At 38.9% G+C, this 14,856-nt stretch overlaps 1 protein-coding gene across 2 annotated transcripts in view; it reads right to left on the reverse strand.

The window, feature by feature from the left end:
• Positions 1–14,856, reverse strand: part of AK9 (adenylate kinase 9) — a 133,149-nt gene that overhangs the window by 75,483 nt on the left and 42,810 nt on the right. For both annotated transcript variants that reach the window (XM_078447206.2, XM_081795772.1), the window contains exons 14-16: positions 13,203–13,301; positions 13,021–13,116; positions 7,305–7,453 (exon numbers count right to left, since the gene is read on the reverse strand). In XM_078447206.2, the coding sequence (XP_078303332.2) occupies positions 7,305–7,453; positions 13,021–13,116; positions 13,203–13,301 (344 nt within the window). The remainder of the gene's footprint in view (positions 1–7,304; positions 7,454–13,020; positions 13,117–13,202; positions 13,302–14,856) is intronic.

The following is a 14,856-nucleotide window of genomic DNA, read 5'->3' on the forward strand; positions in this document are numbered from 1 at the left end:
GCAGGACATGACACAGAGAGACAGAAAAACATAATGACCATGTGACGAACACAGGTACAAGGGCAGAAATGGAGATGTTTTAGAGCAATAGCTGTGTGACCATGGAAGCAGAGCAAAACTAATGTATCACGTAGAGAAGACTACAGTGACTAAAGAAATAGGTTGTGGATATGATACGCAGCCAGATAAGTCATGGGCTGGACAACATACAGCGGCAGGTTCGACACAAAAGCCCCACTTCCCTTGACGTTGTTCTCGAGACATTTTTCTGCTAGGTACTGGGCAAATACCTTTGATATAGTCTGTGTAACAGCTTCAGTTATCACAAGTGTGCAGAGCAATAGGAGCAGAAAAAAGTTCCCAGTGTCCCCCAGCCTCTGTTGTTGTGTGCTCTGTAGCCAGTCAAGACAGAAACCAGGGAAAAGTGCAAATGATTTAGCATGGAAAAAACTTCTGTGCATTCGCCATTGCAAGGGGGTGACTCTTATTTCCCTTTGGTAGAAATGATACCTATCATTATTTCTGTATTTTTAAGACTTTAAAATACTGTTAAACTATAACTCTAAAAGATTCTAAAAATACCGAGATACAGATGTGGTTTCAGAAGCCTCCTTAACCCATCACTCTAGGGAGCCATGCCTAACTGTTCCATTTGCAAATGAAATAAAACTTATTCCCTTTTCCTGGACTGGATCATCCATTAGGCCCAAGTGCACCTGTTCTGCACATGGGCTGTGAGCTTCAGATAAGAAAGTGAAATTAGTGGGAAGCAAAATGGGAAAACAGGATACAAAAATGATTGCAGGAACAATTGGAAAATAAAATACAACCACGACGGTATCTAAAGTAGCATCAAAATACATTAAATACCTAAGAATAAACCTAATGAGAGATACTGAAGACCTCTATCCTGAAAACTACAAAACAATGCTGGGAGAAATTACAGAGCTACAGTAGTTAGTATGTGTGGTACTGGAACACAGATAGACAAATACGTCAATGGAACAGAATAGAGTGTCCAGAAATAGACCACACAGATAGGGCCACTTGATTTATTTTTTAATTTTTATTTATTTTTAAAGTTTATCTATTTATTTAGAGAGAGAAAGAGAGCATGCGAGAGGGGGGGCAGAGAGAGAGGGAAAGAGAGAACCTCCAGCAGGCTGTTCTGCACTGTCAGTGCTGTTACTGACACAGGGCTTGAGCTCATGAACCAGGAGATCATGACCTGAGCCAAAATCAGGAGTTGGATGCTTAACCTACTGAGCCACCCTGGCGCCCCAGGGTCACTTGATTTATGATAGTGGGGAAAGGTTGGTCTTTTCAATAAATGGTGCCGGAATACAGCTGGATATTTGTATTAGAAAAAAATGAACCTTGATGCTCATGTTGTGGGTTTAAAAAAATCCATGTAAAAGTATGTATGTATATATTTATTATTGTTTGTTACTGAAGTACAACTGACATACAATATAATATTAGTTTCAGCTATACAATATAGTGATTCTGCAATTATATACATTACAAAATAAAGTTTATAATTTTTTACCATGATAATATAAATGTAGTCACCCTCTGTCACCATACAAAGTTATTACAATAGTGCTGATTACATTCCCTATGCTGCACTTTTCATCCCTTTGACTGATTTTTTTTTATTTTTATTTTTTACTTTTAATGGCCTTAGTTTTATTTATTTATTTTTTTAATTTTATTTTTTAAAAATTTACATCCAAATTAGTTAGCATATAGTGCAACAATGATTTCAGGAGTAGATTCCTTAGCGTACCTTACCCATTTAGCCCATCCCCCCTCCACACCCCCTCCAGTAACCCTCAGTTTGTTCTCCATATTTATGAGTCTCTTATGTTTGGTCCCCCTCCCTGTGTTTATATTATTTTTGTTTCTCTTCCCTTATGTTCATCTGTTTTGTCTCTTAAAGTCCTCATATGAGTGAAGTCATATGATATTTGTCTTTCTCTGACTAATTTCACTTAGCATAATAGTCTCCATTTCCATCCATGTAGTTGCAAATGGCAAGATTTCATTCTTTTTGATTGCTGACTAATACCCCATTGTATATATATACCACATCTTCTTTATCCATTCATCCATCAATGGACATTTGGGCTCTTTCCATACTTTGGCTATTGTCCATTAGCTGCTATAAACATTGGGGTGCATGTGTCCCTTTGAAACAGCACACCTGTATCCTGTGGATAAATACCTAATAGTGCAATTGCTGAGTTATAGGGTGGTTCTATTTTTAATTTTTTGAGGAACCTCCATACTGTTTTCCAGAGTGGCTGCCCCAGTTTGCATTTCTACCAGCAGTGCAGAAAGGTTCCTCTTTCTCTGCATCCTTGTCAACATCTGTCATTGTCTGAGTTGTTAATTTTAGCCATTCTGACTGGTGTGAGGTGGTATCTTATTGTGGTTTTGATTTGTATTTCCCTGATGATGAGTGATGTTGAGCATTTTTTCATGTGTCAGTTGGCCATCTGGATGTCCTCTTTGGAAAAGTGTCTGCCCATGTCTTTTGCCCATTTCTTCACTGGATTATTTGTTTTTTGGGTGTTGAGTTTGATAAGTCTTTTTTTTTTTTAATTTTTTTTTTAACATTTATTTATTTTTGAGACAGAGAGAGACAGAGCATGAACAGGGGAGGAGCAGAGAGAGAGGGAGACACAGAATATGAAACAGGCTCCAGGCTCTGAGCTGTCAGCACAGAGCCCGACACGGGGCTCGAACTCACGGACCGTGAGATCATGACCTGAGCCGAAGTCGGACGCTTAACTGACCGAGCCATCCAGGCGCCCCTTGATAAGTTTTTTTATGGATTTTGGATACTAACCCTTTATCCATATGTCATTTGCAAATATCTTCTCCCGTTCCATTGTTTGCCTTTTAGTTTCGCTGATTGTTTCCTTTGCTGTGCAGAAGCTTTTTATTTTGATGAGGTCCCAATACTTCATTTTGCTTTTGTTTCCTGTCTCCAGAGACATGTTGAATAAGAAGTTGCTGCAGCTGAGGTCAAAGAGGTTTTTGCCTGCTTTCTCTTCAAGGATTTTGATGGCTTCCTGTCTTACATTTAGGTCTTTCATCTATTTTGAGTTTATTTTTGTGTATGATGTAAGAAAATGGTCTAGGTTCATTCTCCTGCATGTCGCTGTCCAGTTTTCCCAACACTATTTGCTGAGGAGACTGTCTTTATTCCATTGGATATTCTTTCCTGCTTTGTCAAAGATTAGTTGGCCATATGTTTGTAAATCCATTTCTGGGTTCTCTATTCTGTTCCATTGACCAAGGTGTCTGTTTTTCTGTCAGTACCATACTATCTTGATGATTCCAACTTTGTAATATAGCTTGAAGTCTGGGATTGTGATACTTCCAGCTCTGGTTTTCTTTTTCAGGATTGCTTTGGCTATTCAGGGTCTTTTCTGGTTCCATACAAATTTTAGGATTGTTTGTTCTAGCTCTGTGAAGAATGCTGGTGTTATTGTGATAAGGATTGCATTGAAGGTGTAGATTGCTTTGGGTAGTATCGACATTTTAACAATATTTGTTCTTCCAATCCATGAGCATGGAATAATTTTCCATTTTTTTGTGTGTCTTCTTCAATTTCTTTCATAAGGTTTCTATAGTGTATAGTTTTCAGTGTATAGTTTTTCACCTCTTTGGTTAGATTTATTCCTAGGTATTTTATGGTTTTTGGTACAATTGTAAATGGGATCGATTACTTGATTTCTCTTTCTGCTGCTTCATTATTGGTGTATAGAAATGCAACCAATCTCTGTGCATTCATTTTATATCCTGCCACTTTGCTGAATTCATGGATTGGCAGTTTTATCTAGCAGTTCTTTGGTGGAATCTTTTGGGTTTTCTATATAGAGTATCATGTCATCTGTGAAGAGGGAAAGTTTGACTTTCTCCTTGCTGATTTGGATGCCTTTTATTTCTTTGTATTGTCTGATTGCTGAAGTTAGGACTTCCAACACTATGTTGAATAACAGTGGCAAGGGTGAACATCTCTGTTATGTTCCTGACATTAGGGGGAAAGCTCTCAGTTTTTCCCCATGGAGGATGATATTAGTGGTGGGTCTTTCGTATATAACCTTTATGATCTTGAGGTATGAACCTTCTATCCCCACTTTCTTGAGGTTTTTATCAAGAAAGGATGCTGTATTTTGTCAAATGCTCTCTCTGCATCTATTGAAAGGATCATCTGGTTCTTGTCCTTTCTTTATTAATGTGATGTATCACATTGATTGATTTATAGATATTGAACCAGCCCTGCATCCCAGGTATAAATCCCACTTTATAATGGTGAATAATTCTTTCAATGTATTGTTGGATCCGGTTGACTAGTATGTTGTTGAGAATTTTTGCATCCATGTTCATCAGGGAAATTGGTCTATAGTTCTCCTTTTTACTGGGGTCTTTGTCTGGTTTTAGAATCAAGGTAATGCTGGCCTCATAGAATGAGTTTGGAAGTTTTCCTTTCATTTCTATTTTTTGGAATAGTTTCAAAATAATAGGTATTAACTCTTCTTTAAATGTTTGGAAGAATTCCCCTGGAAAGCCATCCAGCCCTGGGCTCTTGTTTTTAGGAAGATTTTTGATTACTAATTCAATTTCTTTACTGGTTTTGGGTCTGTACAAATTTTCTATTTCTTCCTGTTTCAGTTTTGGTAGTTTGTATGTTTCTAGGGATCTGTCCATTTCTTCCAGATTGCCCAAATTATTGGCATATAATTTCTCATAATACTCTCTTATTATTGTTTGTGTTTCTGCAGTTGGCTGTGACCTCTTCTCTTTCATTTTTGATTTTATTTATTTGGGTCCTTTCCTTTTTCTTTTTGATCAGACTGGCTAGGGGTTTATCAATTTTGTTAATTCTTTCAAAGAACCAGCTCCTGGTTTCATTGCTCTGTTCTACTGATTTTTTGTTTTTGTTTGGTTTCGATAGCATTGATTTCTGCTCTAATCTTTATTGTTTCCCATCTTCTGTTGGTTTGGGGTTTTATTTGCAGTTCTTTTTCCAGCTCTTTAGGGTGTAAGGTTAGGTTGTGTATCTGAGACCTTTTTTCCTTCTTTAGGAAGGCCTGGGTTGCTATATACCTCTCTCTTATGACTGCCTTTGTTGCATCCCAGAGGTTTTGGACTGTGGTGTTATCATTTTCATTGGCTTCCATGGACTTTTTAATTTCCTCTTTAACTTCTTGGTTAACCCATTCATTCTGTAGTAGGATGTTCTTTAATCTCCAACTATTTGTTGTCTTTCCAAATTTTTCTTGTGGTTGATTTCGTTTCATAGTGTTGTGGTCTGAAAATATGCGTGGTAAGATCTTGATCTTTTTGTACTTGTTGAGGGCTGATTTGTGTCCCCAGATATGATCTATTCTGGAGAATGTTGCATGTGCACTCGAGAAGAATGGTATTCCACTGCTTTAGGATGAAATTTTCTGAATATATCTGTCAAGTCCATCCGGCCCAGTGCGTCATTCAAAGCCATTGTTTCTATGTTGATTTTCTTCTTAGATGATCTGTCCATTGCTGTCATGATCCCAGCATTGTGGGATCGAGACCCACACTGAGCATGGAGCCTGTTTAAGACTCTCACTCAGGACACCTGGGTGGTGCAGTGGGATAAGCATCTGACTTCGGCTTAGGTCATGATCTCATGATTTGTGAATCTGAGCCCTGTGTTGAGCTCTGCACTGACAGCTCAGAGCCTGGAGCTTACTATGAATTCTTTGTCTCCCTCTCTCTCTCTGCCCCTCCCCCGCTTGTGCATGTTCTCTCTCTCACTCTCTCTAAAAAATAAACGTTAAAAAAACGATTCTTTCTGTCTCTCTCTCCCTCTGCCCCTCCCCCACCACTGGCGCTCATGCATTCTCTCTTTTAAATAAATAAAATAAATAAATAAATAAATAAATAATAAAAAAAAATCTAATGTGACTTAAACTCCTCCACAATCCCAGAGTGGCAGTTTATCATCTAGTGACACTACATACATTCCTATATATATCAGAAATGCTTTGGTACTCCCTGTAGATTTGTATCCTCCAGAATAAACTCTGAAGAGAATGGAGAAATTTTTCCGTGAAGGGTCAGGATGGGGCTTCCATCATGCTAAAGACCTGCTTCACTTGTATGTCTCTCCTCTGGGATGCTCTGTCTCACCTTCCATGCAGAGATGACTATCTTGACCTTAGTGGGATTCCTACACCTTGCACATATCTACTTATCACTTAGTACATGATAGCTCATTTCATCAGCCTTCCCCACCTGACTGATGGCTCCTTAAAGAGTTGCATTTAATTCATCTTCATAGCCCTAGAATCTAGCATATTAAAGGGCAAGCAGTAGGTTCTCAGAAGGTTTATTTTTTTAAACATTTTTAAAGTTTATTTATTTATTTGGAGGTTGGGAGGGGGGAGAGCACAGTGGGGGAGGAAGAGAGAGAGGGAAAGAGAGAATCCCAAGCAGGCTCTGTGCTGTTAGTGCAGAGCCCAATGTGGGGCTCAAACTCACAAACCATGAGATTATGACCTGGGCTGAAATCAAGAGCTGGACACCTAACCGACTGAGCCACCCAGGCACCCGTCAGAATGTTTCTGAAGGAATCAGTTGATGACAAAACAACCTGAAGACATGCAGAAGGAGTTGAAAGATCTCTATGGGAAGCTCAGAGGGGGACAGCAATTCATCCTGGGTACAGTCTGGGACTCAAGGAGCCTACCCAATGTGTTATAGAGTGGTGCTATACTCTCAAAATATTTTTTTTCTCCTCCCAACATTTAATTATATCACTTTCAAATTACATAGAAATACCAAAGAAATTCATTGAGAGTCCAAAACAGATTTGTTGTCTTTGGCTGTTGCTCTGAATGCTTACTCAAGGTCCCTGTACAAAACAGACCCATATGGATATCTTGTTCTTTATAAAACCAGAGATAAGCCTGGTTTACCATCAGTAAGACAAAGCATCTGAGGCTTCATTTTCCCCTTAGATTGGAAAATCACTTGTGTGTCCATCCATTTCCCCTATGAACACATGTTCAAGGTGGTTGGATGAAATAATTTAGCTCTGGAGTAAAATTTGTCTTGGTTAACAACTAATTAGCTCATAGATGAAATATCTGTTTTGGCACTGGCTTCCTATGCACCATATTTTAACCAACTGAACTCAGTTAAACAAAAGTTAATAAAGAATTAATTCCAAAGCTATGAAATTATATTGCATAGTTGTTGAAATTAAAAATAACTAAGCATTAAAGGTTTGGATATGGATTTCTTACCTCTTTGATGATTTCCTCTAGGATTTCAGCATGTTTTTCATATGGATGTTCAAAGTTCATATCCTTTGTCATTTTTACAGTCTCCTCTATTATAGAAAGAACCTCTGGATGATCGGCAGTTACCTCTTCTATTGAGTCTTCTGTTGAATCTAAAGTAAAATAACCTAATGCCATTAATAATTTTAGTGGACAATGCCATTTGCAATAGAACATGATAGTTAATACTTGACCCCCCAAAATAGTATCTTTGTGTTTACTGCTGTACATGCTCCAAGAAGGGGGAAATAGTCTAGGGAGGAAATGTTAAGTTAGGAAACACAAAACATCAGAGCAGTGGCTTATAGCTAGTGTTTTGGAACAAAAGTGAATGAGGTAAGAAGAAAATCACGTCCAGCAGGAGTCAAAACCCAGGAAGCCAGGTAGAAGAGGTAGAAACCAAAGGATTGTAGGGCTCAAGCTAAAATATGCACATCTAGGGAATTAATCAGAAAACAAGATGAATACTTCCAATTATAAGCATAAGACCACATGAAACAGTAAGTGGATAAGAAGCAGGCAGGTTGGCAGAGATGGAAGAATGGGTGGCACAGGCTGGTTTTTCTAGTGCTATACTTCATTCTTGTCCTCATTGCATTCTTGTCCTCATTGCACTCTTGTCCTCATTCTTGTCCTCATTGCATGCTGAATGCCTCCTCACACAGCTGAGGTGGTTCATAGACTGCATCATGATATAAACATTCATCTATTCCTCTAATCAGGCAAGAGATTGGCAGCTCCACTTGACTCCTCTACCTCTGCCTTTCCAGTTGTGCTTCCTGAGCTGCTGCCTTAATGCTCCATCCACCAGGGTCTCCTGCTAGAGCATAATTTATCCCAGCCCAGAAAAACTCCAAAGGGCTTTCAATGAGCAGCTTCTGCTGCCCTCTGCTGCGAAGTGAGGAATCTGTTCTTAGGGATGGAGAGAGCCAGCAGTTCCTAGGGAACCAGAGTGGAAGAGACAAGAACCCATGATGTTCCTGTAGCCTTGGGAAGGGGGCATGATGAGGCAGAAAGAGCCAGGCAAAGATACCAAATGCTCTAGAAGCTGCTAGTTGTTCACTCATTATCCATTCTTCTCGTCCTTAGTAACAGAATCCGGATTTTGTTGGGGTCAGCAATGTGTCCAGCTAAAAACACTACATCTCCCAACTTCCCTTATAGCTTAGATAGCCCATAGGTAAGATGTGAGCATATTTTTTTCGTGGTGAGACTTCCTGTCACTTCATTAAAGAAGAATAATTCAAAAGAAAAGTGGTGGGGCGCCTGGGTGGCTCAGTTGGTTAAGCGCCCAACTCTTGATTTTGGCTCAGGTCATGATGTCACTTGGGTCGGTGAGATTGAGCCCCGCCTCGCTCCTCGGGGGTTCCGTGCTATCAGTGAGGATTCTCTCCCCCATCTCTCTGCCTGTCCCCCACATGCTCTCACTCTCTCAAAATAAATAAACTTTTTAAACAATTTTAAAAAATAAAGAGGAATACCTCAGCTGGGTGGAGTGCCAGTTTTTGTCCCTTACATTTTTCCTCTTCCTGCTAAGCACACTGTTATGATGGCTGGAGCATCATTGGCCATCTTGTAACTTTTTCTGGTAGCCACATGCCAGGGATGGCAGGACAGAAAGATAGAGTCCCTGTTTCACTAAAACAATAAATCACATTTTCTTTTTTTCTGTGTTCTTGCATGTCTAACTGTTCACCATAGAGTAGCCTTTAAGACAGAACATTAATAATGTTATTTTTAAATCACATCTTTCTCCTTCAAAATTCTTAAGAAATTATTTATGATTTTTAGATCCACAATCGAAGTGAACCAAATAACCCAAATATTAATTTACCTTTTTAGGGGTCCAACTTAAGATTTTTTTAAATATTAAATATTAGTGGCTGAGAGCTACTTTCTTTTAGGTATTTTGTTTTGTTTTGTTTCTTGTTTTTAAAGATGAATTTATTTTTTTTATTTTTTTTATTTATATCCAAGTTAGTTAGCATATAGTGCAACAATGATTTCAGGAGCAGATTCCTTAATTCCCCCTACCCATTTAGCCCATCCCCCCTCCCACAACCCCACCAGTAACCCTCTGTTCTCCATATTTAAGAGTCTCTTATGTTTTGTCCCCCTCCCTGTTATTATATTATTTTACTTCCCTTCCCTTGTGTTCATCTGTTTTGTGTCTTAAAGTCCTCATATGAATGAAGCCATATGATATTTATCTTTCTCTGACTGACTAATTTCATTTAGCATCATACCCTCCAGTTCCATCCATGTAGTTGCAAATGGCAAGATTTCATTCTTTTCGATTGCCGAGTAATACTCCATTGTGTGTGTATATATATATATATATATATATATATATATACACACACACACACACACACACACCACATCTTCTTTATTCATTCATCCTTCGATGGACAATTGGGCTCGTTCCATACTTTGGCTATTGCTGATAGTGCTGCTATAAACATTGGGGTGCACATGCCCCTTTGAAACAGCATACCTGTATCCCTTGGATAAATACCAAGTAGTGCAATTGCTGGGTCATAAGGTGGTTCTATTTTTAATTTTTTTGAGGAACCTCCATACTGTTTTCCAGAGTGGCTGCACCAGTTTGCATTCCAACCAGCAGTGCAAAAGAGATCCTCTTTCTCTGCATCCTCGCCAACATCTGTCATTGCCTGAGTTGTTAATGTTAGCCATTCTTACAGTTGTGAGGTGGTATCTTATTGTGGTTATGATTTGTATTTCCCTGATGATGAGTGGTGTTGAGCATTTTTTCATGTGTCAGTTGGCCATCTGGATGTCTTCTTTGGAGAGGTGTCTATCCATGTCTTTTGCCCATTTCTTCACTGGATTATTTGTTTTTTGGGTGTTGAGTTTGATAAGTTGTGTATAGATTTTGGATATTAACCCTTTATCTGATATGTCGTTTGCAAACATCTTCTCTCATTCCGTCGGTTGCCTTTTAGTTTTGCCGATTGTTTCCTTTGCTGTGCAGAAGCTTTTTATTTTGATGAGGTGTCAATAGTTTATTTTGCTTTTGTTTCCCTTGCCTCCAAAGATGCATTGAGTAAGAAGCTGCTGCAGCCAAGATCAAAGAGGTTTTTGCCTGCTTTTTCCTCAAGGATTTTGATGGCTTCCTGTCTTACATTTGGGTCTTTCATCCATTTTGAGTTTATTTTTGTGTACGGTGTAAGAAAGTGGTCCAGGTTCATTCTTCTGCATGTCGCTGTCCAGTTTTCCCAGCACCACTTGCTGAAGAGACTGTCTTTATTCCATTGGATATTCTTTCCTGCTTTGTCAAAGATTAGTTGGCCATACGTTTGTGGGTCCATTTCTGGGTTCTCTATTCTGTTCCGTTGATCTGAGTGTCTGTTTGTGTACCAGTACCATACTGTCTTGATGATTATAACTTCATAATACAGCTTGAAGTCCGCAACTTAAGATCTTGACTAGAGCTTAGAAACTTCTTTTAAATGTAGATGTTCCACTGGTTTCATCTGTGAATAAAACTCTGTTAACACCTAAAGAAGAGTATTAATTGTAGGTGATTCCCAAAGAAGAGTGTGGTATGGGACCAGGGAGCCAGGACTCGTGTTCCTAATTTTTTAAATTAAATTTACAATCATAGTAATCAAATAGGTAAACAATAGGGCACATAATATCAGCAGTGAAAAATAAAGATAGTGACTTAACCTATAACAAAACAAGAGTAATTTTAGTTTCATATAATGCCAATGGATCTAAATTGGAAAAAAAAATCAAATTTGCCCTTCCTGTTGTAACTAACAGTCTCTTAGCTCCAACAGGTAAAGGCTGTGCTTATCTCAGACAGATAGGGCAGGGAGAATGCTTTTATATGTGGGCATACTGGCAAGTGCTGGCATCACTCCAGCAGTAGGTAGAGGCCCTGATGCCTGCTTCTACCTTGGACTGCCTCCCTCAAAGAGAAAACAGACAGTATGGGGAAGAGGCTGTCTTTGTGTATTTGTCCTAGGAACTCTGCAGCAGCTGAGATGGGGCTCCCAGATGCTACTTGACCAAAATTTTAATGTCTGGGGTCTTCCCGTGAAGTATGTGTGTGTGTGTGTGTGCGTGTGTGCGTGTGCGTGTTGGAGAAGTGCCATACATAGTTGTCTGACAGTGCCCAGTTCAATTTCTATGATACTAAAATATACCACAGCCAAGCATACATCTGTCTGAATCAGGAGGAATCAACCAACCAAACAAACAAACAAAACCCCAGCTCTAGGGGCGCCTGGGTGGCGCAGTCGGTTAAGCGTCCGACTTCAGCCAGGTCACAATCTCGCGGTCTGTGAGTTCGAGCCCGGCGTCAAGCTCTGGGCTGACGGCTCGGAGCCTGGAGCCTGTTTCCGATTCTGTGTCTCCCTCTCTCTCTGCCCCTCCCCCGTTCATGCTCTGTCTCTCTCTGTCCCAAAAATAAATTAAAAACGTTGAAAAAAAAAAAATTAAAAAAAAAAAAAAAAAAAAACCCCAGCTCTATATCATAAAACACAATAACTTAGAGATGCATTTTATTTATTTATTTATTTATTTATTTATTTATTTATTTTAATGTTTGTTTTGAGAGAAAGAGAGTGTGAGTAGGACAGGGGCAGAGACACATAATCCGAAGCAGGCTCCAGGCTCTGAGCTGTCAGCACAGAGCCCGTCGCAGAGCTTGAACTCACAAACTGTCAGATCATGACCTGAGCTGAAATCAGACGCTTAACCGACTGAGCTACCCAGACACCCCTACAGATGCATTTTAAAACTAAATATCAAAAGGTTGGACCAATAGAAAAAAAAGCATATAAGTATATATTAAATCTCTGGTTGAGATGAAGGTTTTGTAAGGTCTGAAGGTAAATGGAAGAAATAAACAAAGTGAAAGTAATGATTTGACTACAAAAATATGAAAAATCCCTCTACTTTAAAAACAGCAAAATGATTTAAAAGACAAACCACCCAATGTGGAAAAAAATATAAAAAATAAGGTACTAATATAGCAAGTTATTATAGGAACCATATAATTGATATAACAATTTGGAAAAATTAGCACAAGACCAAAATGGTCAACTCAGAAAAGAAGAAGTATAAATGGTTAACAAATATTAAAAATTATATTTCAGAAATAGTCAAATGAAAATTGAAATTATATTTAAAAGAGAATATATCATGGGGCACCTGGGTGGCTTGGTCGGTTAAGCGTCTGACTTTGGCTCAGGTCATGATCTCACAGTCCGTGAGTTCGAGCCCCGCATCGGGCTCTGTGCTGACCGCTCAGAGCCTGGAGCCTGTTTCAGATTCTGTGTCTCCCTCTCTCTCTACCCCTCCCCTGTTCATGCTCTGTCTCTCTCTGTCTCAAAAATAAATAAACGTTAAAAAAAAAAATTAAAAAAAAAAGAAATTATATTTAAAAGAGAATATATCAAGAAAACAATAGCACATATTTTGTATATTACTGTGGGAACATTATTTGGAATAACTTTTGTGCAAAGCAATCTGACTCTGTCTATAAAAGTTCATACTCATTAAACTAGTGATTCCAACTATGTCAACGTAAGTGTCCAATTTGGGGGATAATTTTAAGCTTCAATACAAACGTGATAAAATATGAAATAAATGGAAATAAGATCCATAAGCATGGCATGAGTCACATTCATTTTGTTACCATCTTTACCAGTTTTAGAGGCTTGATCACCGAGGATATTTTCTGAATTCTTTTTGTCTTCACTGTCTTCTAAAGAGCTTTCTCTTTGGTATTCACGAGTGAACACTGCATGAAAGAATAATATGCTTTATCAGCTAATCTGTTTATAGTGGGAAAGATATGGCTAAGAACATCAGCAATATATTTATTACCATCTTCATCAAATGAAGACTGCATCTCTTCTAAGCTCTTATCCACATCAGTTGGGAACTTGTCATACTCCTTCCTTTCAAGTTCTCTTAAAGTTGACTCTGTTGAAAGATAGTAATGGATTGTGTTAGCAAATATAGTCGGGGGGTAGGGAGACAGGTATAGTGATTAAATCCTCCGCTTTTTAAAGACAGACAGACTTGTGTGTGAGTTCTGATTCAGACAGTGTGGCTTTGGCAAATCATTTGATCTCTGTTTCAATTTCTATTGGGCAAAATGAGGATTATCAAACTGAAAGCACTGTTGTAAGGATTAAATGAGATAATAGAAGCAAACACTTAGAAAATGCTTGGCACACAGGAAGCCTAATCCATGTTGGCTGTCATTCCCTGTGTTATTATAGAATTTTCTATGTTAAAAAAACCCTCAATATTCTCCACTGACAAATTTTTCTTAAAAGTATACTGGGAAAAAAGACAGTCTCTTTAAACAAATGGTGCTGGGAGAACTGGACAGCAACATGCAGAAGAATGAAACTAGACCACTTTCTTACACCATTCACAAAAATAAACTCAAAATGGATAAAGGACCTGAATGTGAGACAGGAAACCATCAAAACCCTAGAGGAGAAAGCAAGAAAAGACCTCTCTGACCTCAGCCGTAGCAATTTCTTACTTGACACATCCCCAAAGGCAAGGGAATTAAAAGCAAAAATGAACTATTGGGACCTTATGAAGATAAAAAGCTTCTGCACAGCAAAGGAAACAACCAACAAAACTAAAAGGCAACCAACGGAATGGGAAAAGATATTTGCAAATGACATATTGGACAAAGGGCTAGTATCCAAAATCTATAAAGAGCTCACCAAATTCCGCACCCGAAAAACAAATAACCCAGTGAAGAAATGGGCAGAAAACATGAATAGACACTTCTCTAAAGAAGACATCCGGATGGCCAACAGGCACACGAAAAGATGCTCAACGTCACTCCTCATCAGGGATATACAAATCAAAACCACACTCAGATATCACCTCACACCAGTCAGAGTGGCTAAAATGAACAAATCAGGAGACTATAGATGCTGGAGAGGATGTGGAGAAACGGGAACCCTCTTGCACTGTTGGTGGGAATGCAAATTGGTGCAGCCACTCTGGAAAACAGTGTGGAGGTTCCTCAGAAAATTAAAAATAGACCTACCCTATGACCCAGCAATAGCACTGCTAGGAATTTACCCAAGGGATACAGGAGTACTGATGCATAGGGGCACTTGTACCCCAATGTTTATAGCAGCACTCTCAACAATAGCCAAATTATGGAAAGAGCCTAAATGTCCATCAACTGATGAATGGATAAAGAAATTGTGGTTTATATACACAATGGAATACTACGTGGCAATGAGAAAGAATGAAATATGGCCCTTTGTAGCAACATGGATGGAACTGGAGAGTGTTATGCTAGTGAAATAAGCCATACAGAGAAAGACAGATACCATGTGTTTTCACTCTTATGTGGATCCTGAGAAACTTAACAGAAACCCATGGGGGAGGGGAAGGAAAAAAAAAAAGAGGTTAGAGTGGGAGAGAGCAAAAGCATAAGAGACTCTTAAAAACTGAGAACTGAGGGTTGATGGGGGGTGGGGGGGGGGTGGGTGATGGG

This window comes from Panthera onca, chromosome B2 (assembly GCF_046562875.1).
Source record: "Panthera onca isolate mPanOnc1 chromosome B2, mPanOnc1 haplotype 2, whole genome shotgun sequence".
NCBI lineage: Eukaryota > Metazoa > Chordata > Mammalia > Carnivora > Felidae > Panthera > Panthera onca.